General features: G+C 32.0%; 1 protein-coding gene across 2 annotated transcripts in view; it reads right to left on the bottom strand.

Annotated features, from left to right (window-relative positions):
- The window catches only part of LOC134714996 (SH3 and PX domain-containing protein 2B-like), a 54,078-nt gene extending 31,319 nt beyond the window's left edge, over positions 1-22,759 (bottom strand). Inside the window, exons 1-5 of one of the 2 annotated variants that reach the window (XM_063576802.1) lie at positions 22,550-22,759; positions 21,751-21,831; positions 21,333-21,408; positions 14,749-14,825; positions 9,084-9,181 (exon numbers count right to left, since the gene is read on the bottom strand). In XM_063576802.1, the coding sequence (XP_063432872.1) occupies positions 9,084-9,181; positions 14,749-14,825; positions 21,333-21,408; positions 21,751-21,831; positions 22,550-22,630 (413 nt within the window). In that variant the 5' untranslated portion in view covers positions 22,631-22,759. Of the gene's footprint in view, positions 1-9,083; positions 9,182-14,748; positions 14,826-15,273; positions 15,302-21,332; positions 21,409-21,750; positions 21,832-22,549 lie in introns of those variants that run through there. The other variant, XM_063576804.1, reaches the window with a different exon arrangement.
- Positions 22,760-25,854: the final 3,095 nt, after the last annotated feature.

Genomic DNA, 25,854 nt, shown 5'->3' with positions numbered 1-25,854 from the left:
TCCGATAAACTGCTTATCTTGCTTCATTTCTGTTGTTTTCTCCTTCGCTTCAATAGTATTTCGATAGACGAGAGTAAGCTTAATAATTTTCCTTGGTCATGTTCACGTCGCTAAAAAAAATCTGCGCAGCAGGGTGATATAGTCTAAGAGAAAAACGTAACCCGCTAAAAAAAGGATAATAATAATATTGTCACAAAATTATCAAACCTATATTTGGATACCAATTGTACTGAAATGCACATTGTAAAAACTTCTCTAATGATAAACACTTAATCAGAGATATCTACAAAAGATACAAAATATGCCACAAATTATTATATAGCATACTATACTTACCGAGTTTAAAAGTTTTCAGTTCCAAATATTTTTTGAAACAATACACATTCAAGTTAAAAAGATTAACAACACCAATTCTACTGAAACAGTACTGAAAATAACAGTACCGAAATAGTACTGTCAACATCAGTACTGAAACAGTACTGACAAAATCAGAACTGAAACAGTACTGTAAAATCAGTACTGAAACAGTACTGACAAAATCAGCACTGAAACAGTACTGTCAAAATCAGTACTGAAAAAGTACTGATAAAATCAGTACTGAAACAGTACTGTCAAAATCAGTACTAAAACAGTACTGTCAAAATCAGTACTGAAACAGTACTGTCAAAATCAGTACTAAAACAGTACTGTCAAAATCAGTACTGAAACAGTACTGACAAAATCAGTACTTATTTCATTGAAAGTATAACATTATAAGTTTTCAGTCTTTCCTAACAGTACTGATATGCACGAGGGTAGAAATGTACCAAAAAAGTATGGGTAAATTATTGGTAGTGTACGGCACCCATTAGTAGTTAACGATTTGATTTCTTTCAAATAGTTAATGTATGCATGACCTGTATGTACGTGTCGCCTAAAACACGGCCATATACCAAATGGTCAATGTAAAAACAAAGATTTCGTATGATTGCCAATGAGACAACTCTCCACACTGAGTGATCAAAATGACACAGAAATTAACAACTATAGGTCACCTTACGGCCTTCAACAATGAGCACAGCCCATACTGCAATTCAGCTATAAAACAATTAAAACTAATTAACTTATGCCGTATTAGTAATGAAAAACAAATATGTAACACACCAACAAACGACACATTATCATATATACAGAATATACGACGCGGATAGACATGTTAGCGGGATCTCAACCCTCCCCTAACATGAGATTGTGATGTAAAAGTACAACACAAGTAAGAACGTAATAACGAACTTTAATCACATTACTGAAGTACTGAACATCGGCGGGATGGGTGACCCCATCGTCAAGCCATGAAATGGATCAGGAACATACTAGTGTTTAAAAATATTCAATTTAGGACTGGGGTTTTGGAACAAACCTTAATGTTTTGTTGGGCTAATATCTGCTTTAGAAGAATCACTCCACAGCAAGGAAATTCCACTACCTGTTTTGCAATACCAGCATCTAAATCCTCGTCAGAAATGTTAGAAAATTCAAGTTTACTCAAATTATACATTTTCATATTCCGATAAATTGTACTCTCCGATACACTAAACATCTCACTAATTTCCATAACAGTAAAATGATCTTAAAGCGATTTCAAGCAAGGATTCCAGTGCTTCTTTGGGAATGAAAAACTTGTTATAATTCTTAGTCAAAATATTGCTGCTGAAATGTACACAAGCTATTCTTCATTCCATTATTTTTCTCCTGTCGTTCATACCTAAATATGCGAAATATTGTAGCGACAACTTACAAATTAAGTCAGGAGTTATTTTTTCCTGGTGGAAAATGCCAACTTGGGAACGTAAACCACACCGATTTAAAACTGCTTTTATTTCTTCCATTTTCATTCAATCACGTAAAGGTATTCATGAATAAAACGTCCGCCAAAAATATCCGCGTTCGTTGTTTTCCGACAATTTCCGTTATTGACTTCCCGACTTTTACTACATCATCATAATGATACAACCACTGAACATAAAGTTGAACGAACCGAATATAATACCGATGCTTTTACTGAACATAATGAATAATCTACTGAATATAAAGAAACCGGGACTACTGAAGGTATTACATAATGTACTGCAAATAATATTGAATCTACTGAACATAATGTCAAAAGTACTGAACATAATGAAAAATGTACTGAATATAAAGTCAGAAGTACCGAACATAATTTAGATACCACTGCATATAATAATGAAACTACTGAACATAATAACCAAAGCACCGAATATAATATCAAAACTACTGAACATAATGTAATAACTACTGAACATAATGTAATAACTACTGAACATAATGGGATATCTACTGAACATAATATACATACTACTGAATATAATGGATAAAGCACCGAACATATTAAACAATCAACATCAGAAGACAGTCATGGCGTTCCATACAGGCCTATCATATCTTTCATGTCAGAACCTTTTATAGGAGATTATACAGCATGGTGTTTTTTTCATTCTTGAAGGGTATAGAATTGCCTATAATGGCTAACATCCACTTCAATTGAACTTTGGTAGATAGTTGTCTCATTGGCAATTAAAGAACCTTAGTGAGAGCGCTCACATACCCCACGTCCCCACATTGTCATTGGAGATATGAAATAAGTGTAGGAAAAGAAAATTGTGTAAGAAAAAAACAAGAGGCTCTCAAGAGCCTGAATAGCTCACCTTAAGTTTTTTGGTTAAATCTCTCATCAATGATTATATTGGCTTTTCAATTTACTTAAATGTTCTTTGAATCGTCCTATTTTCTTCAAAAGCAAAAAAAAAATCATTTTCTCCTATGTTCTATTTTAGCCATAGGAGCTATGTTTCTTGACATACAAGGAAATAAAATATAAAATTTATACTAAATACTCTGAAACTCATTTAGCCTAAGTTTGGCTGAAATTGATACAGCAGTTTCAAAGGAGAAGATTTTTTAAAGTAAGTCAACATGATGAACAAATTGTGAAAAAAGGGCAATAACTCCTTAAGGGGTCAATTGACAATTTTGGTCAAATGACTTATTTGTAGATCTTACTTTGCTTAACATTTTTGCTATTAACAGTTTATCTGTTTCTATAATAATATTCAAGATAATAACCAAAAACTGCAAAATTCCTTTAAAATCATCAACTCAGGGGCATTATACCTGAAAAACCAGTTACCCAATTTGGCTGAAAATTTCAGGACAGGTAGACTTGACCTTATAAATACTCTAACTTCTTGTCTTATTTGCTCTAAATGCTGGAGTTTTTTTTTTTTTTTTTTTTTTTTTTTAGATATATAAGCCAAAAACTGCTTTTTAACCTGTGTTCTATTTTTAGCCATGACGTCCATGTTTTTTTGACGAAATAGAAAATAAAACACAAACTTTTTTTTATACACCCTACTGATCATTCAGTTGAAGTTTGGTTGAATTTGGATGAGTAGTTTTAGAGGAGAAGATTTTTTAAAGTAAGCAAATATGATGAACAAATTGTGAAAAATTGTCATTAAAGGACAATAACCCCTTAAAGGGTCAATTGACAATTTTGGTCATATTGTCTTATTTGTAGATCTTACTTTGCTGATCATTTTTGCTGTTTACAGTTTATCTTTATCTATAATAATATTCAAGATAATGACCAAAAACTGCAAAATTTCCTTAAAATTACCAATTAAGTGGCAGCAACCCAACAATGGGTTGTTTTATTCATCTGAAAATTACAGGGCTGATAGATCTTACCCTAATGAACATTTTTACCCCCATGTCAGATTAGCTCTAAATGCTTTCCTTTTTGAGATATAAGCCAACCAGATGCTCCGCAGGGCGTAGCTTTATACGACCGCAGAGGTTGAACCCTGAACGGTTGGGGCAAGTAAGGACACAACATTCAAGCTGGATTCAGCTCTAAATTTGGATTATGATTAAATAGTTGACACAGCATAGGTTTCTGACACAGAATGAATGTGTTCTAATGAACTTAATTTTTTTGTTTTCTCTTAGAGCAATTCACTATGCTGTTGAATAGTAATCCTCTCAAAAAAATGTTTGAAGAAATTTTCTTTTTATTTAAGAAATTTCAAATGAGAAAAATTGAACCCAATTTTTTTAATCACATCCCCCTTTCCATTATTCCAAAACTAATCTCAATTAAAATATTCTAATGGAGTTTGCAACAATAACTACTCATTTAAATACATCATAAAATATTGAGATGTAAAAAAACTGCTTGTTTTCACTGAATGGTAAAGATTATTTTAATTTATCAGTTGGTAGTAAAAAGTGAATATACATTGTATATTGTATATAACAAAGATTTAAGTTGATTCTGGACAAAGAAAGATAACTCCAATTATATAAAAAAAAATCTTGCTATTGAACAATATTTTGCACTAAGATATTTCTTGCTTACTATTCTGGACAAAGAAAGATAACTCTAATTAAAAAAAAAATTGCTATTTCACAATATTGTGCAATTAGATATTTCTTGCCATTGCGCAATACTGTGCAATTGAAAAGACTTGCTATTGCACAATACTTAATATAATAATTTTAGATCCTGATTTGGACCAACTTGAAAACTGGGCCCATAATCAAAAATCTAAGTACATGTTTAGATTCAGCATATCAAAGAGGCCCAAGAATTCAATTTTTGTTAAAATCAAACTTAGTTTAATATTGGACCCTTTGGACTTAAATGTAGACCAATTTGAAAACAGGACCAAAAATGAAGAATCTACATACACAGTTAGATTTGGCATATCAAAGAACCCCATTTATTCAATTTTTGATGAAATCAAACAAAGTTTAATTTTGGACCCCGATTTGGACCAACTTGAAAACTGGGCCAATAATCAAGAATCTAAGTACATTTTTAGATTCAACATATTAAAGAACCCAACCGATTCTTTTTTTGTCAAAATCAAACTAAGTTTAATTTTGGACCCTTTGGACCTTAATGTAGACCAATTTGAAAACGGGACCAAAAGTTAAGAATCTACATACACAGTTAGATTCAGCATATCAAAGAACCCCAATTATTCAATTTTGATGAAATCAAACAAAGTTTAATTTTGGACCCTTTGGGCCCCTTATTCCTAAACTGTCGGGACCAAAACTCCCAAAAACAATACCAACCTTCCTTTCATGGTCATAAACCTTGAGTTTAAATTTCATAGATTTCTATTTACTTATACTAACGTTATGGTGCAAAAACCAAGATAAATGCTTATTTGGGTCCCTTTTTGGCCCCTAATTCCTAAACTGTTGAAACCAAAACTCCCATAATCAATCCCAACCTTTCTTTTGTGGTCAAAAACCTTGTGTCAAAATTTCATAGATTTCTATTAACTTAAACTAAAGTTATAGTGCGAAAACAAAGAAAATGCTTATTTGGGCCCTTTTTGGCCCCTAATTCCTAAAATGTTGGGACCAAAACTCCCATAATCAATACCAACCTTCCTTTTATGGTCATAAACCTTGTGTTAAAATTTCATAGATTTCTATTCACTTTTGCTTAAGTTAGAGTGCGAAAATAAAAAGTATTCGGACGACGACGACGACGACGACAACGACGACGCCAACGTGATAGCAATATACGACGAAAATTTTTTCAAAATTTGCGGTCGTATAAAAACTGCATTTGACCCCTATGTTCTATTTTTAGCAATGGCGACCATGTTTGTTAATAGATCAAAACTTCGGATACAATTTATAAACTAGATACCCTAAGGAACATTCAATTAAAGTTTGGAAGTATTTTACCTAGTAGTTTCAGAGGAGAAGATTCTTGAAATAGTTTACGACGACAGACAACAACAGGTGACAGACGACGGACAAAGACGGACGCCAAGTGATTGCATAAGCTCACTTGGCCCTTCGGGTCAGGTGAGCTAAAAATGAATAATAATCTCCTGTCGATATAATGCACATCTACACAGTATGTTCTTATTATCTACAAAGTTTCTGGTTTCAGAGAAGTTGCGATGACGAACTGTTGCAGTAGTACATTAAGACAAGTAAGTTCAAAGGGGCATAACTCCAAGAAAAAAAATTGAATTGTAATTTCCTGTGAATATGCACATTTTCATATTATGTCCTTATTATCTAAAAAGGTTTCTTAAAATTCTGTTGTGTAGTTTGAGAGGAGTTGCTATGACAAGAAACAGGACTGACGGACGGACAGACAGACTGACGGCCTGACAGATGGACTGACAGATGGGTCAAAAACATTATACCCTCTGCAACTTGGTTGTGTGGGATATAATTATTCCACATTTCTATATCATAATTCAATTATATCAGAAGCCCACTTCATTTTAATGAAAATCAACAGGTGGCACGTGAATCAAAATAGTTGGTATGACAAATCAGTTTAGAAGCTGAAGAGCATTAGTAAAGCTGGATTTCAAAAATGTGCCAAATCTGGCTAAGGAAATTTATGCAAGAATATATAGAACAAGAGTGCACACGCTGAAATGTCTCCCCTTTTTTACTAATCATTGATATCATGTCGATAGTCATAAATATAAAGTAAAATTGAGAAAGGAAACGGTGAATATGTCAAAGCGACAACCACCCGACCATAGAGCAAACAACAGCCAAAGGCAACCAATGGGTCTTCAATGTAGCGAGAATTCCCGCACCCGTAGGAGTCCTTCAGCTGGCCCCTAAAATATGCATAATAGTACAGTGATAATGGACTTCATACTAAACTCCGAATTATACACAAGAAATTAAAATTTAAAAATCATACAAGACTAACAAAGGCCAGAGGCTCCTGACTTGGGACAGGCGCAAAATTGCGGCGGGGTTAAACATGTTTATGAGATCTCAACCCTCCCCCTATACCTCTAGCCAATGTAGAAAAGTAAAAGAATAACAATACGCACATTAAAATTCAGTTCAAGAGAAGTCAAAAGATGTAACAAAAGAAAATAAATAAAATGACAATAATACATAAATAACAACAGACTACTAGCAGTTAACTGACATGCCAGCTCCAGACCTCAATTAAACTGATTGAAAGATTATGTCTTCATCATATGAATATCAGATACAATCCCTCCCGTTAGGGGTTTAGTATCATACTATCATAAAATATATGAGAAGAACATAACCCGTGTCATGCCAACAACTGTTTTTTTAGAAATAAATGTGTTTAGTTCCGATGCAAAGACCCTATCAGTGAATCAATGTTAAAGCCAAAATATGCAATCTTTTATGACCTGACAACAGTATCGTAATTTAATATCCCCTTTTAATAAGTCTATTTAAAGGTTTTGTTAGTTTTTGAGGAGAATACTGACATTTTTGTGCTTTATAAAGAATATTTCCATAAATTTTGGATGTGAAATACCTGAACGTATAAGATGTCTGCATGTTGAGTTATATTTACGAATTATTTCCTTATACCGGTGATAAAATTTAGTAAATGTTTTGACCAGTTTGTGATATCGAAAACCCTGGTGTAATAATTTTTCAGTAATACATAAATTTCTCTCGCTAAAATCTAATACGTTGTTACATACACGAGCGAATCGTTCAAGTTGAGATATATAAACACCATAAGATGGTGACAAGGGAACGTCACCATCTAAAAATGGATAATTAACAATAGGAAATGAAAAATCATCTCTTTTATCATAATTTTTTGTATTAAGCTTCCCGTTTATGATATAGATATCAAGATCGAGGAAAGGGCAGTGGTCATTGTTATCATACTGTTATCATACTTGTATACCTACTGAAGTCGTCATTATTGAGAGCCAATATATCATCCAAATATCTAAAAGTATTGTTAAATTTTTGTATCAAATGTTGTTTTGATGGGTCATTTCTTATATTAGTCATAAATTGTAACTCATAAAAATACAAAAACAGGTCCGCAATAAGTGGTGCACAGTTATTTCAACTGTCACATAAACTCAACATTAACCAAGAAAACTAAACATTAATCAATGAACCATGAAAATGAGGTCACGGTCATATGAACCATGCCAGGCACACATGTACAGTTAACTATTATTATTTAATACAATAAATATATTGACCTATGGCTTATAAATTAAGAAAAACAGACCAAAACACAAATACTTAACACTAAGCAATGAAGGGTGAAAATGAGGTCAAGGTCAAATAAAACCTGCGCGACTGACATAGATCATAAAATATTTCCATTCACCAAATATAGTTGACCTATTGCATATAGTATAAGAAAAAATAGACTAAAACTCAAATATTTAACTTTGACCACTGAACCATGAAAATGATGCCAAGGTCAGATGACACCTGTCAGCTAGACATGTACAACTTACATACCTTCAATACACCAAATATTCAAGACCTATTGCTTATAGTATCTGAGATATGGAATTGACCACCAAAATTTAACCTTGTTCACTAATCCATGAAATGAGATCAAGGTCAAGGTCAAGTGAAAACTGTCTGACAGGCATGAGGACCTTGCAAGGTACGCTCATACCAAATATATTTATCCTATTACTTATAATAAGAGATAATTTAACATTTCAAAAAGTGTGAACTTTTTTTCAAGTAGTCACTGAACCATGAAAATGAGGTCAAGGACATTGGACATGTGACTGACGGAAAGTTTGTAACATTAGGCATCTATATACAAAGTATGAAGCATCCAGGTCTTCCACCTTCTAAAATATGAATCTTTGAAGAAGTTAGGTAACACCGCCGTCGTAGCCGCCACCAGATCACTATCCCTATGTCGAGCCTTCTGAAACAAAAGTTGCAGGCTCGACAAAAACCTGAGAGTGTTAGAAAGATTGTAACATTTTATTAACAGTAAATTTTCAAAAATTGAATATCAAAGAGTTTTTAAAAGAGTATTTATAGATCCTTTAAATATTTCATATGCCCAGTAAAGGTATATTCATAAATATGTTTTGCCTTGAACTTTGCATAAGAACAACTAGATTTTTATCTAAGGTAAGGTTATCAGACTTGAGGTAAAACTAAATTCTTAAGTGATTTATAGACAACTTAAGACCACATCCATTTAAATGTAAAATTAAGCTACTGAAACTATACAGAAATTTTAAACTTACTGCTCAAGTTCATTTGGGTTGAGGTCATCAGGTTCAAGGTCAAAGAAATCTATCAACTCTTCATCCTCTGATATGAGTGGAGGAAGACTTATTAATGCCTGTAAAGAAAGCATTATATAAAATCATGACACATTTGTCTAGAATTGTCATTAGATGGATTTAGGATTGTTAAATGTTCAGTTGCGAATTAAATGCATCTTCTGGAGGTAATTTTCAAAAGGAATTAGACAATGCAATATATAGATTACATTCAATGTGTATGATGGTTTTGATATCTGAATTTTTTATTATTGTTAGAGAGTAAAATCATTATCAGGACATCAATTATTAGCAGAATTAGTTCCTCAAATAAATTTAAACAAGAAAACATTTGCAACCTATTCTTAAACCTCAAGATTCCTGAAAGGAATATATCCGTTTTACTTAAATTAGTAAATTGAAATATGTGATTTTTTATTTGTTTTAGATTCATAATAAATGTAAACAAACAAGCACACAAAGGACTTTATATGTAGTAAATATGCATGAATTGGTTCAATAATTTCATGATCGCTAAAATCATCAAATCATGACTTTAATTTTGTGGTTTTGCCAAAGTCATGATTTAAACCTTTAAAAATTATGTGCTTCATTGATCATTCAAATAAGTGGTTTACCAGTACCTATATTGTGAAATCTACAAAAATTAGTATCACACAATTTATAATGAATCCCCAGTATGTTCATAAGGCAATCAAAATTCTGTCAAATCAACAGACAGAAAATACAAAACAAACCATGGTAATCCCTGCCACTCAAACTAGCTACAAGTTGGAGTGAAATAGAAAATTAAAGCTAAAACTGAGAACATAATGGTATTACCAGGTTTGTCATCTGAAACAATGGATAATTTTCAGGAGGGTCTAAATACAATTTGACACCAATATTTAAAGGAGGAGGTGACCTCAGGCTTACAAGGGACTTTTATCACTTTGTTCATACCTAATTATGTTTGTGATCTCACTGTTTCATTCAAACTGGGATTATATCCCTCCAAGCACATCCTTATGCAGTGGTTTACATCTGTCAAAAGCTTATCAATTTCCAATTTCCATTGGCGTTACAATGGAGTAATAATGCACAATCAAGTTATGACCACCTAACTAATGATAATCCCCCCTTGCTAAAAATATAAGGTAATCAAGAAGTTGTTGAGTGAAAATCTATCACACAGTATAGCTGACTTATATAAACCCTGAAACCTACTTTCAGAAGTCCTTGTAATGTAGTTCCTGAGAAAAATGTGACGAAAAACATTTACTGGAATGGACAGACAGACTGATGAATAGACTGACAGATGGACGGATGGGTGGGATGATGGATGAACAAGCTGACAGACAGAGGTAAAACAGTATATCCCAACTTTGTCAGAGCTTTAAAGGAAGGGTATAGTTATTATTATTATTATTATGCTGAGTTCACATATAATTCAAATTCAATTCGCATTAACTAATTCGAATTATTTTAATTCGCATTTGAAACGTTTTACGCCCTAACGTGAATTCTAATTCGAATTACAATGCGGGTCAAATTTGCTTTACTGTCCAAACGACGTTAACTTTTAATTCATATTAACAAAAACGTATTTCTAATTCCAATTGGGTAATTTGAATTAACCAATTCGAATCAATTCAAATTAAAAAAAGAAGAGTGTTTGAACGTAGTTAGTGAATTCGATTCACATTCAATTCGAATTAAATGTCTGTGTGAACGAGGCATTATATTATCATACACCAAAATTGGAAGAGATAACAATTCACAGATACAAAAATTATAAATTATGGGAAATGATCTGATGGCCTTGACAAAAGTTATAAAAAAGGATGTTTAAAAAAAGGCTATCAAGATAAATTCACAGGATATAATAAATTGTACATATTGCATCATGTCATTTTTTCTCTATCAAACTCCACCCTTTTAGGAAATCAAACACTTTTAAAAATATTTAGTGAAAAACAATAACTTTTCAATTAAAACTCTTTATTTCTGGTCTTCTCCTTTTTTGAAATCATGAAAATTAAATTTGAATCTAGAAACTGACATTCAACACTTTTATATTATTTCCAATCGAATGGTTAAAATTTCAACTCAACTTTTGTCAAGAACCTTATTTTTTTATGCCCCATGGATGGGCATTATGTTTTCTGGTCTGTGCATACATTTTGCTTCAGGTTAAAGTTTTTGGTCAAGGTAGTTTTTGATGAAGTTGAAGTCCAATCAACTCGAAACTAAGTATTTTCCCGTTTGAATGGTTTTACACTAGTAATTTTGGGGTCCTCTATAGTTTGTTGTTCGGTGTGAGCCAAGGCTCCGTGTTGAAGGCCGTACTTTAACCTATAATGGTTTACTTTTTAAATTGGTATTTGGATGGAGAGTTGTCTCATTGGCACTCACACCACATCTTTCTATATCTATATATGGTCCTTATGATATGATTTTTCTAATTTTAATGCCAAATTAGAGTTTAACCCCATTTCCACAGTCCACTGAAAATTTAAAAAAATGATAATGCGGATGCGGCATCTGTGAACTTGGGACACATTCTTGTTCACAATGTTTTAGTGTTGCAACATTTTTTTTATCAAATTAATACTCATCAATAACAAAGCATATGTAAAACAAACAGACAAATAAAATGTGAGTTTCTGGACTATTTATACTATCAGACATATATTGGGTTTAATGAGGATGCTGGTTTGTTGTTCATCATTTTTAAATGCTTCCCTTTTCATTGTGTATGCATATATATATTGACTACAACTTTAACGACAATAAAATCTAGTCCAAAATTATAACTCAATTACAAATAAAGATACTAGCAATTTATAAAAACAAGTCATAATCTAAATAAATATATATGCAAGGAGCACAAAAAATTTCTGTCTGTCTATATATAAGGGAAAGTATAAATTTATTTAAGATTGAATATTTGTAGCTTAAGGAACATAACAGTGTTTGTTAAGGATTTATGAGAAGAAAAATATTTGAGTTATTTGGAGACATCTGAAATACTGCCTAAGTTATTTAGATATTAAATCTCACAACTCTGGAATGCCTAATCTAAAAATGATCTAAAATTAGAGAGGACAATATGTTTTGGAACTATTCATCCAAACGACATGTACATGTTATATCATAAGGTTTAACAAATTTTAACTTGGTGTGAAAAATTATTTTTTCTACTAAACAAATTAAAAGATTCGTTGAGTGCTACCTGATACGACAACAGAGGTCGAATCCTAAACAGATTGGGAGTATTTGGATTTTGGACACAATATTCAAGCTTGATACTGTCTAAATTTGGATTTTGATAAAAAATTTGACATAATATAGGTTTCTGACACAAAATAAACATGGTCAACATGGTCAAAGGTCTAAATCAATTTTTTTTTATTCAATATAGGATTTCACTATATTTTTCCTTAAATGAACTTTATCTTATACTTAAAGTCATAAGAAACCTCAAATTAAAAAAAATAATGCTTATGTCTTTTTATAACTCAATGGATAGTTTTCATTATAAAAATTATGTACATATACTTTTATTCTGAAGAAAATTCTTTAATTTGTTCATATTTAGAAGAAGATTACTTTATTTTAATTGCTTCCTTCAAGGGAACTACAAAAGTGCTTGTTTTTGGCCTCTAATTCCAAAACTGTTGGTACCATAACCCCTAAAATCAATTCTAATCTTCCTTTTGTGGTATTTAACCTTCTTGTAAAATTTCACAAAGATCAATACCAAGTTTTTTCAACTCAATCTTCATTATGGTTATACTGCCTTCTATATCTAACTATACAACAGTAGGGATATGGTTCACTATTGACTTAATTATCTTCTCTAAACATATGAGCTTACTTGGCTTTTAATTTAACGTTTTGCTTTCGAAACCCCTATTAAGGTATGAATGTCCTGGCTTTATAACTCATACAAAAAGACAATGGTCTATGCTATAGGTCAATAAAAAAGATGCTTTGTGTTCAAGGTCAATAATATAGATGCTTTGCTGCCAACAGTCAATAGAACCTTGGGTCAATGTTTTTAAGATATTCACCTTTCCCTTACCTATTGAATTTTGAAGTAAATTTTTTTACAAAAAAAAATAGTGTTTAGTCATGACTTATACCATTTTCTATTCTTTTATTCATATTGTGTAAAAACATAATTGTTATAAAGACCATTGAGTTGTAACATGTGTTCGGAAAACAATATAATTGAATGTCAAAATAATGAAAATCTACATCTGTCAAGGCCTTTTAACACTGACTATACAGTATGGGTTTTTGAATGGTGACCTGTAATTGCTTAATATCCTATTATTTGAACTCTCAAGGGAATTGAGTTGACTCATTCCCAATCATACCACATCTTCTGATGTTTATACTGAGGAACTGAACTGAACATGTACTTTTATTGTCCATTGCACCATGCACTTATATGAATCCAAATATATTGATCAGCTGTTTTGTATGGATCAAGCAGCTGATCTATTCTACATTTCCATTCTCAATCTCAATCATTTGAAATATCTATGAAACTACACACTGAAATATTAATTGTAATTGCATTGTAAGTGGTGTGAGTCATGAGCCATTCTGAGCCTGAGGTAAAAAGAATAAAAATGTAACTTGTATTCTGGTTATTAGAATATATCCTATCTTTCCTAACCTCAAAATGTCTACCATTAAGTTTTCATTTTTTAGTACATGTAGTGACTTTTTTTAAATTGGAGTTCTTCCCTGCTAGATGTAACAATATTTAGCAAAATATTATAAGTTAAGCTGTGAGCATCTGCTGACTTTAGTTATCCCCCGCTTATAATTTACGATAAATATGAACTTGAAGAGCAATGGATGTAAAAAAACAAGAATGTGTCCTCAGTACACGAATGCCCCACTCACATAATTATTTTCTATGCATTAAAATTACAAAGATCATATCATAGGCAACATGTGTACTAAGTTTGAAGTCGATTGGACTTCAACTTCATCAAAAACTACCTTGACCAAAAACTTTTACCTGAGGCGGGACAGACAGACGGACGAACGGACGCACACATGCACAGACCAGAAAACATAATGCCCCTCTACTATCCTAGGTGGGGCATAAAAGCATCATATCATGTTTTCATGATGCTCTGAAGAGTAGCTCTGGTGAAAAATATGATGAAAATGTCAAAAATCATCTAAATGTTTAAGAATATATCATTTACATGTATATAATTATAACGTAAACAGGAAGTTCATAAGCAATTAATGAGGAAATACATAAGTATTTAGTTATCAGGATATTTAAAATGGGAAAACTGTATTTACAGTATTACAGAACATTGTATGATTATCAATCAACATAAATACAATGTTCAATGATATTTACTTGTTACACAAATATCCACATTGTAATTACAGTATTCAATGTTACACAAATATCCACATTGTAATTACAGTATTCAATGTTACACAAATATCCACATTGTAATTGCAGTATTCAATGTTACACAAATATCCACATTGTAATTGCAGTATCCAATGATACATATATGTACATATTGAATTTATATTATAGAGTAGTTATTAATGATAGTTATATGTACTTTGCTGAACATAAATTAGAGTGTGTACTTACAGAACAGTATTCACTAATCTGTACTTGTCTTTTCAGGGCTACTTCTCTTATATGACTTCTACCAAAAAATATTTTCCCTGCAAAATAATTGGAAATTCTTAAATAAATGGGGGACCTGTTGATGGGACAAAGACTTGAATATAAAGTATTAAAGGGACATAAGTCAAGAATGGTAATTCTGAGTTTTGTGATTGTTGCATTGTATATAAGTGTCATAACATTTGGTTGAGGCAATGTTAGATTAGAGAATGAAAATGAAAAATGTGTATACCCTCAAGTTCCTAAGAACAACACACAACAATGAAATGATAATAAAATTTGACTAACAATTATTTTTAAATATAATATGACAATATGAGTATTAAAGATAACTATTATGATTTCAACTCCAGGCTAGGGAGGAAGATGGCTTCAAGTAAGTATTACTCTAAGGATGAAAGGTTTGTTTGCAAAAAAACAACCCAAAAAATGATGAATTTGCCCTAGTCAACAACAAAAAAATAGTTACATGTAAAATAGACTTACAATTATAAGGCATTCTACTTCTACATAATAGACAAAACAAATGAAACTAAATAATAGACAGTTGTGTTTTATATGACTTAGCTAATACAAGAGATAGAGCCAATGGTAAAACACCAATGTACGTCAATACCAGATTTAATGTTGATCTGACCACAGACAATAGGTGTAAAATATAGCAATAAAATGGACAGTAAAATGTCTTGTTATCGATGACCAAAACCTGACGGGTTAATAACACCAAATAAACCTCTCATTAGCTGACTGCTTACAATGTGTTATTTGTTTTGTCATTGCTATTATACAAGAAATGATAATTGGTAAATAGACAGTGAAAAGGGTATCACCTTTTGATAATCTACTTTTGATAAATGGTTATGATGTGAATAGTATTAGTCATCACTTAAAAGCACTTGATGATAAAGCTAAACATATGTCCATATAGGTTGAAGTCTTGTAATTGACTGCTCCATAGGCTTACATGCAAAACAGCTGATCTTTGAAAATAAAAAAATAAAAAATGCTACATATAAAAAATTCGTGTTCATATCATGTATGTACTAATGTAAAATTATGATTTAATCGAAGAAAAAAAAGTAAGAATAAAAATTTACGCAATCCTGAAGTCAAAACATTTTTTTTTCTACTTTCTGTTAGCTATTTATACTAGGCCGCACCACTCCCAGTAAACATGATATCCTTCCACTTTCCTAGATTGATATCCCCAAAAGATGCAAGATTTTTTTTAAAGTCTATATATATGTTTCAATTCAGCATAAACCTATAATCAAACAGAAAGAATTGAGTTCAGAAAAAAAATCAGAAAAAAATGCACTATTTTGTTTCCCTCCATGTTTTGACATGCACTGGAAACTGGAGTTGTAATACAAGACTGGTACCTATAGAGATGCCTCTTCTTATGCAGGTGGCATAAAAGAAAAAATGTATTCATTGAGGATGTAAATGTAATTACAGTTTAGCATTTTAAAAATAAATGTAATTTCTTATTTCTTTTTTTAAAAGAATACAATTTCTGAATGTGTCTTATAACTCACCTGTTGGTGACCTTCTGCTGTTGTTTTTTTATTTGGTCGGGTTGTTGTCTCTTTGACACATTCCCCATTTCCATTCTCAATTTTATAGAACATTATATAATACTAATGAGATTTGGTATGATTTCCTTTGAGACAACAAACAACCAAAGTATAAAATGACTTAGGACACCATGCCCTGTTTGCACTATCATATTTCAATGTTCAGTGAGGAGTTAAATGGGGTAAAAGTGTCATTTCCCAAATAATTATAAAAGATCAACTCAAGATGAACATGTATACCAAGAATCAAATTTATGCTACAAAACCTCATAACAAACTACCTCAACCAAAACCTTCAACCTGATGGACAGACAACAAACTACCTCAACCAAAACCTTCAACCTGATGGAGACACAACAATCTACCTCAACCAAAACCTTATACCTGATGGACAGACAACAAACTACCTCAACCAAAACCTTCAACCTGATGGACAGACAACAAACTACCTCAACCAAAACCTTCAACCTGATGGACAGGTAACAAACTACCTCAACCAAAACTTTCAACCTGATGGACAGACAACAAACTACCTCAACCAAAACCTTCAACCTGATGAACAGACAATCGACTACCTCAACAAAACCTTCAACCTGATGGACAGACAACAAACTACCTCAACCAAAACCTTCAACCTGATGGACAGACAATCAACTACCTCAACCAAAACCTTCAACCTGATGGACAGACAACAAACTACCTCAACCAAAACCTTCAACCTGATGGACAGACAACAAACTACCTCAATCAAAACCTCCAACCTGATGGACAGACAACAAACTACCTCAACCAAAACCTTTAACCTGATGGACAGGTAACAAACTACCTCAACCAAAACCTTCAACCTGATGGACAGACAACAAACTACCTCAACCAAAACCTTCAACCTGATAGACAGACAATACACTACCTCAACCAAAACCTTCAACCTGATGGACAGACAACAAACTACCTCAACCAAAACCTTCAACCTGATGGACAGACGATAAACTACCTCAACTAAAACCTTCAACCTGATGGACAGACAACAAACTACCTCAACCAAAACCTTCAACCTGGTGGACAGGTAACAAACTACCTCAACCAAAACTTTCAACCTGATGGACAGACAACAAACTACCTCAACCAAAACCTTCAACCTGATGGACAGGTAACAAATCCTACCTCAACCAAAACCTTCAACCTGATGGACAAACAACAAACTACCTCAACCAAAGCCTTCAACCTGATGGACAGACAACAAACTACCTCAACCAAAACCTTCAACCTGATGGACAGACAACAAACTACCTCAACCAAAACTTTCAACCTGATGGACAGGTAACAAACTACCTCAACCAAAACCTTCAACCTGATGGACAGACAATAAACTACCTCAACCAAAACCTTCAACCTGATGGACAGACAATAAACTACCTCAACCAAAACCTTCAACCTGATGGACAGACAACAAACTACCTCAATCAAAACCTTCAACCTGATGGACAGGTAACAAATCCTACCTCAACCAAAACCTTCAACCTGATGGACAAACAACAAACTACCTCAACCAAAGCCTTCAACCTGATGGACAGACAACAAACTACCTCAACCAAAACCTTCAACCTGATGGACAGACAACAAACTACCTCAACCAAAACCTTCAACCTGATGGACAGACAACAAACTACCTCAACCAAAACCTTCAACCTGATGGACAGACAACAAGCTACCTCAACCAAAACCTTCAACCTGATGGACAGACAACAAACTACCTCAACCAAAACCTTCAACCTGATGGACAGGTAACAAACTACCTCAACCAAAACCTTCAACCTGATGGACAGACAACAAACTACCTCAACCAAAACCTTCAACCTGATGGACAGACAACAAACTACCTCAACCAAAACCTTCAACCTGATGGACAGACAACAAACCAGAAAATAAATCCCCTCTTCTGTGGTAGATGGAGTGTTAAAATTCTTAAACACAATTTGTTAAAAAGGAAGTGTAAAAAAATAACATTCAAAATTAGTGTCTAATTCGTAACTGATTGACTTGACTTTTCTGATTATTCATCCCTAACCTCTTCAGGGAAACTTGTATATATAGTTTAACCTGTGTTATCTGACACACTAGGGAACCCGAAAAAAAAATCAGATTTAGCAGGATATCGGAATATTCAGGTTTTTTCTACAAGGATTGGCATGGTTTGAGACCATGAAAATGTGTTGGTTAAAGCAGGATATTGGAATACTCAAGTTTCAAATTAGACAGGTTGTACTGTACATCATAATACCCTTCCTTAATAAAAAATCATATCACTTCTAAGAAGTACATTGTTATTCACGTGTGTACAGTACAAGTAAGAAGTACATTGATATGAAAGTTGTTTTATGATAAGTATAAGGATTTCCTATCTTCGTTCTTCATAAAGTTTTTATTTCCTTCTCCAGGAAAAGTAAACAATACTGTAGAAAGGCATGTATAGTACGCGTTTTTTTACCTTGGGAATGAAATTGTTTGGCCAAGTAAACAGAAACATCATGTGTTGTCAATGTTATATTGTATTCTTGACATCTCTTTGTATTATTTAGAAATAAAATAAGCAATCTAACTGTATTCTTGACTACTCTTTTTTTTTTTTTCAGTGTTGACTTAGTAATTTGCATAAAAATCAGCCTTTGATCGAATGTCCGCTTTGTTTGGGATTCGGTCAAATTTGTGTCATTGTATCTTAACAGTGTACCTGAATCCTGAATATCAATGAAAACCATAATATTCAAGTTGAAACCTAGTGAAATTTTCCCAAGATCTATTTTGTTTAATGTTATTCGCGTGTGTACAGCACAAGTAAGAAGTACATTGATATGAGAGTTGTTGTATGATAAGTATAAGGATTTCCTATCTTCCTTCTTCATAAAGTTTTATTTTCTTCTCCAGGAAAAATAAACAATATACCCTACCGTTTAGAATGTTAACTAAATAAAATGCAAAATCATCATCTATATGACTGTGTTTTTGTACTTTTAATTAACAAACAATAGACACGTTTATGTAGATGTAGTTTCCTTTTACAAGTTTTCTTGATAGATTCCTGTTTATAATAGTTAACAAATCTTTTCATAAAATATATCATATTATCGCTATTTTGTGCATTTTTCTTTTGTTCTTTTTTTGTGATAATTTTCATATCATGCTTCTTGCTTGAGATGGGAAAAATATCACTAGAAACTAAGGAGGCCATGTGGCGTTGCTAACGAAATTAACATGAAATTGACAACGTCGTCATAGGTAAAATAGCGATAAATAGATTATCATTGGTCATCTCAACTCGATTGCTTTTCTCACTTTCGCTGTACCAGCTTAAGCGAGAAAATGAATCTACTTGAGATGATCAATGATAATCTACAATGCTTAATCAGTATGTATACATGTATATGTTTAGGGGTCCAGGATTTTTTTCTCTGTGTTGAAGACCCATTGGTGGCTTTGTGATGTTTATTGTTCTTAGTTCGCTTTGTTGTATCTTTGACACATTCCCAGTTTCCATTCTCAATTTTATGACCTTAAAGATAACCAACTCATGTGTACACATTAGTCTAAACAATCATTACATGTGTTTAGATTATTTTCTAATTTGGTTGACATCATGATGCTTAACCAGAAAAATCAGATGCCTTTATGCTCTGAGCAAACAATCAAATATCAGAAGCCTTCATGCTCATACCCAACATTCAAATATGTCTAGAAGGAAACATTATTATTGGAATAAAGTACACATGCACTTAAAGACATTTCACCATTTTGTACACATGTTTGTTATAAAAGATTTTGAATCTTTATGTGCACATAAACTCTATAATATTGTATCATTATTAAGAAATTGAACCTTCATGTTAAGATGTACTTGAAGATAATATTAGATCTTTAGTTAATGTATATAGTGTACTTTATTATATTTGACCTTTAGTTAATGTATATATTGTACTTTAATATATTTGATCTTCAGTTAATGTATATATTGTACTTTAATATATTTGATCTTCAGTTAATGTATATATTGTACTTTGATATATTTGATCTTCAGTTAATGTATATATTGTACTTTAATATATTTGACCTTCAGTTAATGTATATATTGTACTTTAATATATTTGACCTTCAGTTAATGTATATATTGTACTTTAATATATTTGACCTTCAGTTAATGTATATATTGTACTTTAATATATTTGACCTTCAGTTAATGTATATATTGTACTTTAATATATTTGACCTTCAGTTAATGTATATATTGTACTTTAATATATTTGACCTTCAGTTAATGTATATATTGTACTTTAATATATTTGATCTTCAGTTAATGTATATATTGTACTTTAATATATTTGACCTTTAGTTAATGTATATATTGTACTTTAATATATTTGATCTTCAGTTAATGTATACTAGTACTAAGTATATTGTACTTTAATATATTTGATCTTTATCATGTTTATGTGCACACATACATTAAGATATTCCAACTTTAGATTCACATGTTCTATAAGATATTGAAGTTTTCAATGTGTCTGCAATTTCTTTATAATTCCAATAGTTCAAATAGTATCTTACTTAAACAAGAATGTGTCCCTAGTACAGGGATGCACCACTCACACTATTATTTTCTATATTCAGTGGACTGTGAAATTGGGGTCAAAACTCTGATTTTGGCATTAAATTCAGAAAGATCATATCATAGAGAACATGTGTACTAAGTTTCTAATCGATTGGACTTCAACTTCATCTAAAACTACTGTGACCAAAAAATTTAAATTAAATACAGACAAACAGACCCACAGACTAGAAAACAAAATGCCCCACTACTATTGTAGGTGGGGCATAAAAATATGCCAAAATCTAACATGTTCACTGGGCATTTTAACTAGCAAATAAAGCTTAACCTTTCTTTCACTTTTTTTCATTTGTTAATTTCATTCTTACCTGGAAGAAACGGTATAATTCTTCTCTGTGGATCAATAGATCCAGCTTCTATAGGAAACTTCTCCAACAGAGAAAGCTTAAAAAGAAAACATTTAAACTTGTGTGAGTTAATTTTTCATCATTGCTCTTTACTAATTTTTAAATATAAAATACATTTGTAAAATACAGGGCTAAATTTATTATAGCAGCTTTCTAGATTTTCCCAGTGTCATAACCTGAAAGAAAGCATTTTGTTTGATTGCTTGTTTTCATTGTTGGCAAAAGATTGACAGTTTCCTTTAACTTAATAATGTATAAACATAATTGATGATAAATGTATATGTCCAAAACTGCAACCGACTTATACATGTTATAAGTGTAACCTTTATCTTTTGAACATAGACAAAATAATTATTAAGTAAACTTGAATTTTTTTTACCTGAAAGTCGAAAAATCTACTGTAACGTCTGTAAATAACATGTCTTGAGCCATCTGACCAGATAACTTTGATGACATAAACCTATTTTAACAGAAAAAAAATAGTCTGTTAATACAGAGCATTAATTACTTTATATCTGCATTGTAGTGATATGTAAATAATAAATAAATCATCAATAGATATTCACATATCCTAAATAACATCAGTGGCTGATCCAGAATATTCTGTCAAGTGGGGGAGGGGGGGCACTGACTAACTGAACTAACTTAAGGAGGGGGTCCAGTGATTCCCTATACAATCAAATGTTTTCAACAAAATGCACACCCCCCCCCCCCCACCCCCCACCCTAGATCCACATATGACCACTTCCACATTTGGTTGATTATAAAAGGAATCACTAAAGCATGACTGTAGCAGACCACCTCAGGCTCTTATTGGCAGTCAGTGCCCCCACCCCCTTTTAAAAGTACTGGACCTGGCGCTGCTCAACTACATAATTGATTAAGTTCAAGCAAGTATTGTTTAATTAAATATACATGTATAGTATAATCCGAAGATACTATAACTGTGTTGTAGTAATTTTTTGACAGGTGTATTCCATGATATCGTTTGTCTTATACCACATCAGTATATAAATACTTGTCTAAAAAATAAAATATGACTTGATTTAACACTATTTGTAAGTGTATAACCATTAAAGCAATTGCATTTACTTGACATATTTTCTCTATTGATTGTTTGTTTTTGATTTATCTGAAAATATAAGACATTTACACAATTATGTACTACGCCAACTTACATAGTGTTTACTTGGATGTCGTCTCTTCTGAATATCCTCTACTTGTATTTCTGTTATTTTTCTGTTTTGGGAGGCCATCATACTCCATTAAATGTGTTTTTAGTAAATGACATGATCAAATGTTGTTACAAATTTAAATAAATATACGATGATTCAGAAATAGAATTTACAGGTGTAAACCGGAAATGTACAATAACAAGGAAGGGAAATAATACTTCAGTGTGGACACACAAAGATGTATTATTTTCAGGCAATATGTAAAACCTGGGTTTTTAAAAGTTAGGAAAATTTAGGATCTATCAGAACAATTCAAATATTGACAACAACAACAAAAAAGGCAATGGCTATTAGACCGGCACCGGCAAAATAGCTTTGCTATTTAGCCGGCACTGAATAAAACTCACGGTTCATTGATGTGACTCGTACAGAGAATAAAAAAGCAGTTTAAAGCTTAATAATAGTTTAAAACCATTTTATCACAATAGCAAGCATTAAAAGTACAGTGCAATCATTTTTTTTAAATATTAGACAAATAGTCTGAGAATGCCACCCTACTTAAAATAAATCAATGTAGATAGGAATGGACAAACTGATGAAATAGTTGCTGTGTTTTTGCTTACACAGGAGGAGGAATTTATACTTTCACTAGTTATCGAACAATTCAAATTGAAGAACAAAAACTGGGAAAATATACGAGTTATATTAACTGACAAAGACATGACCGAAAGAAATGTTTTGGGGAAAGCTATACCACAGACTACTGAGCTGCAGTTGTGTAACTGTTTGTCTCATGTTTTAGTGAATTTTAGACTAGAAGTTTCAATCGAAATATTAGGGATAACAGTTGGTGAGAAAATTAAAGCACTAGAAATCTCGGGGGGGCCACTTCAAACTTTTTTTGGTAGGGGTGAGCAGCTGAGACATCAAGTACCCCACCCTTTTCATATATTTTGTTTATCAAAAATATATACCTTATCATATTTTAATGAACAAAAAACAGACCTATACACATATTTGGATATATTTTTCATCTTCTTGTACATTAGTATATGCATAAATTTTTAGGTCCCGCTCATTTTACGTTCTTGTTTAGAAGCAACGCAGTCACAATAATCACACCTTGCTTTTCCAATGAATTCGTTACATCTTAAACACTTTGCTCTATTTGCCCCTTTTTTATCTTTTATTAAGAAGAATTTTCAATTTCAAAAGACAATAAAATATGTTTTGTCAGATAAACGTAGTAGCACTTCACATAGTATCACTTTTACTGAGATTAACATTACTTAAAAACTGATAAAAAGTCACATTTGCCGTTCCCTCTTGAAGGACGCTGACACTATATTATGGAATTTCTTTAAATGTTTCATGTATACAAACTTTTCAATGTTAATTAGGTGGAAATGTCAAAATGATTGGATTTATTGCATCTATAACTGACCTCAGTGGAAATACCACATTGTATAAATAGAGTTTAATTGGGTTGACAAATAGCTGATGCATTTACGACTGTGGTTTAACCGCATCAAAAATAAATACGAACATTTGATTAGTTTCAGATACTTATGATATAATCCAGCAAGTGATAATATCAACCTATTGATATATTTAATCTGATTTTCTCACCCTTTTCATATATCATGAAGCATAAAATAGTGACCTATTCCAGCGGCTCATCCCTACCAGTCATTACATAGGAAGTGGCCCCCCCGAGCTAGAAATCATGCAGAAGATAGTCTACTCAAAATCAGAGGATGAATATCAATCTTTTTACAAAGAACTTTGTGAAGAATCATCAAACTCAGTAATATCATACTTCTACAGAAATTGGCAGAGCATATACATGTAACTGGATTCCAGTTGTTGTGGATCGCGTGTTTCTCATATATTTCTTCCACCAAATATGAAGACACGTGCAGGAAGGCCAAAAGGTTTGACACAAACTGTCATCGGTCTTCCAAAAAAGCGTACCCGAAAAAGCAATTGTGTACCTTTTCATAAGACAATTTCCAAAGAAATCAGATTTCTTTTATTAGACTGGTTTGTTGGAAGCGATTTTGCAAAAAAAAAAAAAATGCTGTTTATAACAACATTTTAATAACCGAGGAACAAGTTGAAGCAAGACCTGAACTTTTAACTGCCCCTTGTTTGGACTCAATTGAAAAATGATATTGATTTAATCAAAAAGTATTGTCACAAAGATGCATGGGAAGAGTCTGGGAAGCTCTTAAGAGCGTATATAAAGGGAAGAAAAATAACCATATCTATACATATGCAACATATAGATATAGGAAGATGTGGTGTGAGTGCCATGATGCATATTCAAAGGAAGCCAGTGTTATGTGTAGTTCCTGTTTAGAGTGGCAACATTTATCTTGTGCTGCATTAAAAAAAAATTCTAAAGGCAAAAAATTGGTTTTGTAACAGTTGTAAATGTTTAATCATGTGTCCTTTTGAAACTCGTAGCAAACAACTTTTAATATTGTCTTTTTTATGATGTACGTATTTTACATAACACTATATTTATCGCATGGCAGGGTATTTTAACCATAGTTTTACACAGATTTGGACATCAACTTTTTTTATGAATATTTTAGAAAAAAATATATTTAGTAATTGTATACACAAATGTCTTTTCATGCTTTTAATTAATATATTATAAAGTTATAAATTATTTATTAATGAACATCTTCAAAATTTAATTTTTGATTATATTGTATTTTTATTGCTTGATATTGTGATAAAATGATTTTAAATTATTATAAAGCTTTTTTATTCTCTACTAATCGCATCAATGACCCGATTTAGTCAGTGCCGGTCAAATAGCCACTGCAAAAAGTAACCAACAAATGGACATTAAACTGTTTAGTTCTGTATAAATCATCTATATAACCTTACGTTTAAGACAAAGGGACTCGGCTAAACAATGGAAGTATTATATTGACAATAATTCTTCCATGGCTAAACTAAGACTACTATAATGTGTTATAGTAGTCTCAGGGCAAAAGCAGATTATTTTTTTTATCAATGTTTTTCAAATCTGTTTTCATATTTACTGTCTCTTTGCATTACATCATTAACGTTTTTAACATAGATGTTTCTTTGTTTTCTAGCAGATAGTTTCCTTTCTATATATGTATGTATACTCGGCCGGAAAATCCTAGCTAACCGACGATACACATTCTGGCTTTTATCCAACATGTATCAAACACTATTGTTACGAATTATTAGTAAAATCCATAAAGAATGAATAACTCACAATATTTTAAACTTTGAAAAACATTTTATATAATAAATATTGTTTA

Source organism: Mytilus trossulus, chromosome 4 (assembly GCF_036588685.1).
Source record: "Mytilus trossulus isolate FHL-02 chromosome 4, PNRI_Mtr1.1.1.hap1, whole genome shotgun sequence".
Classification (NCBI taxonomy): Eukaryota; Metazoa; Mollusca; class Bivalvia; order Mytilida; family Mytilidae; genus Mytilus; species Mytilus trossulus.
This window is presented reverse-complemented; position numbering and strand designations above follow the sequence as displayed.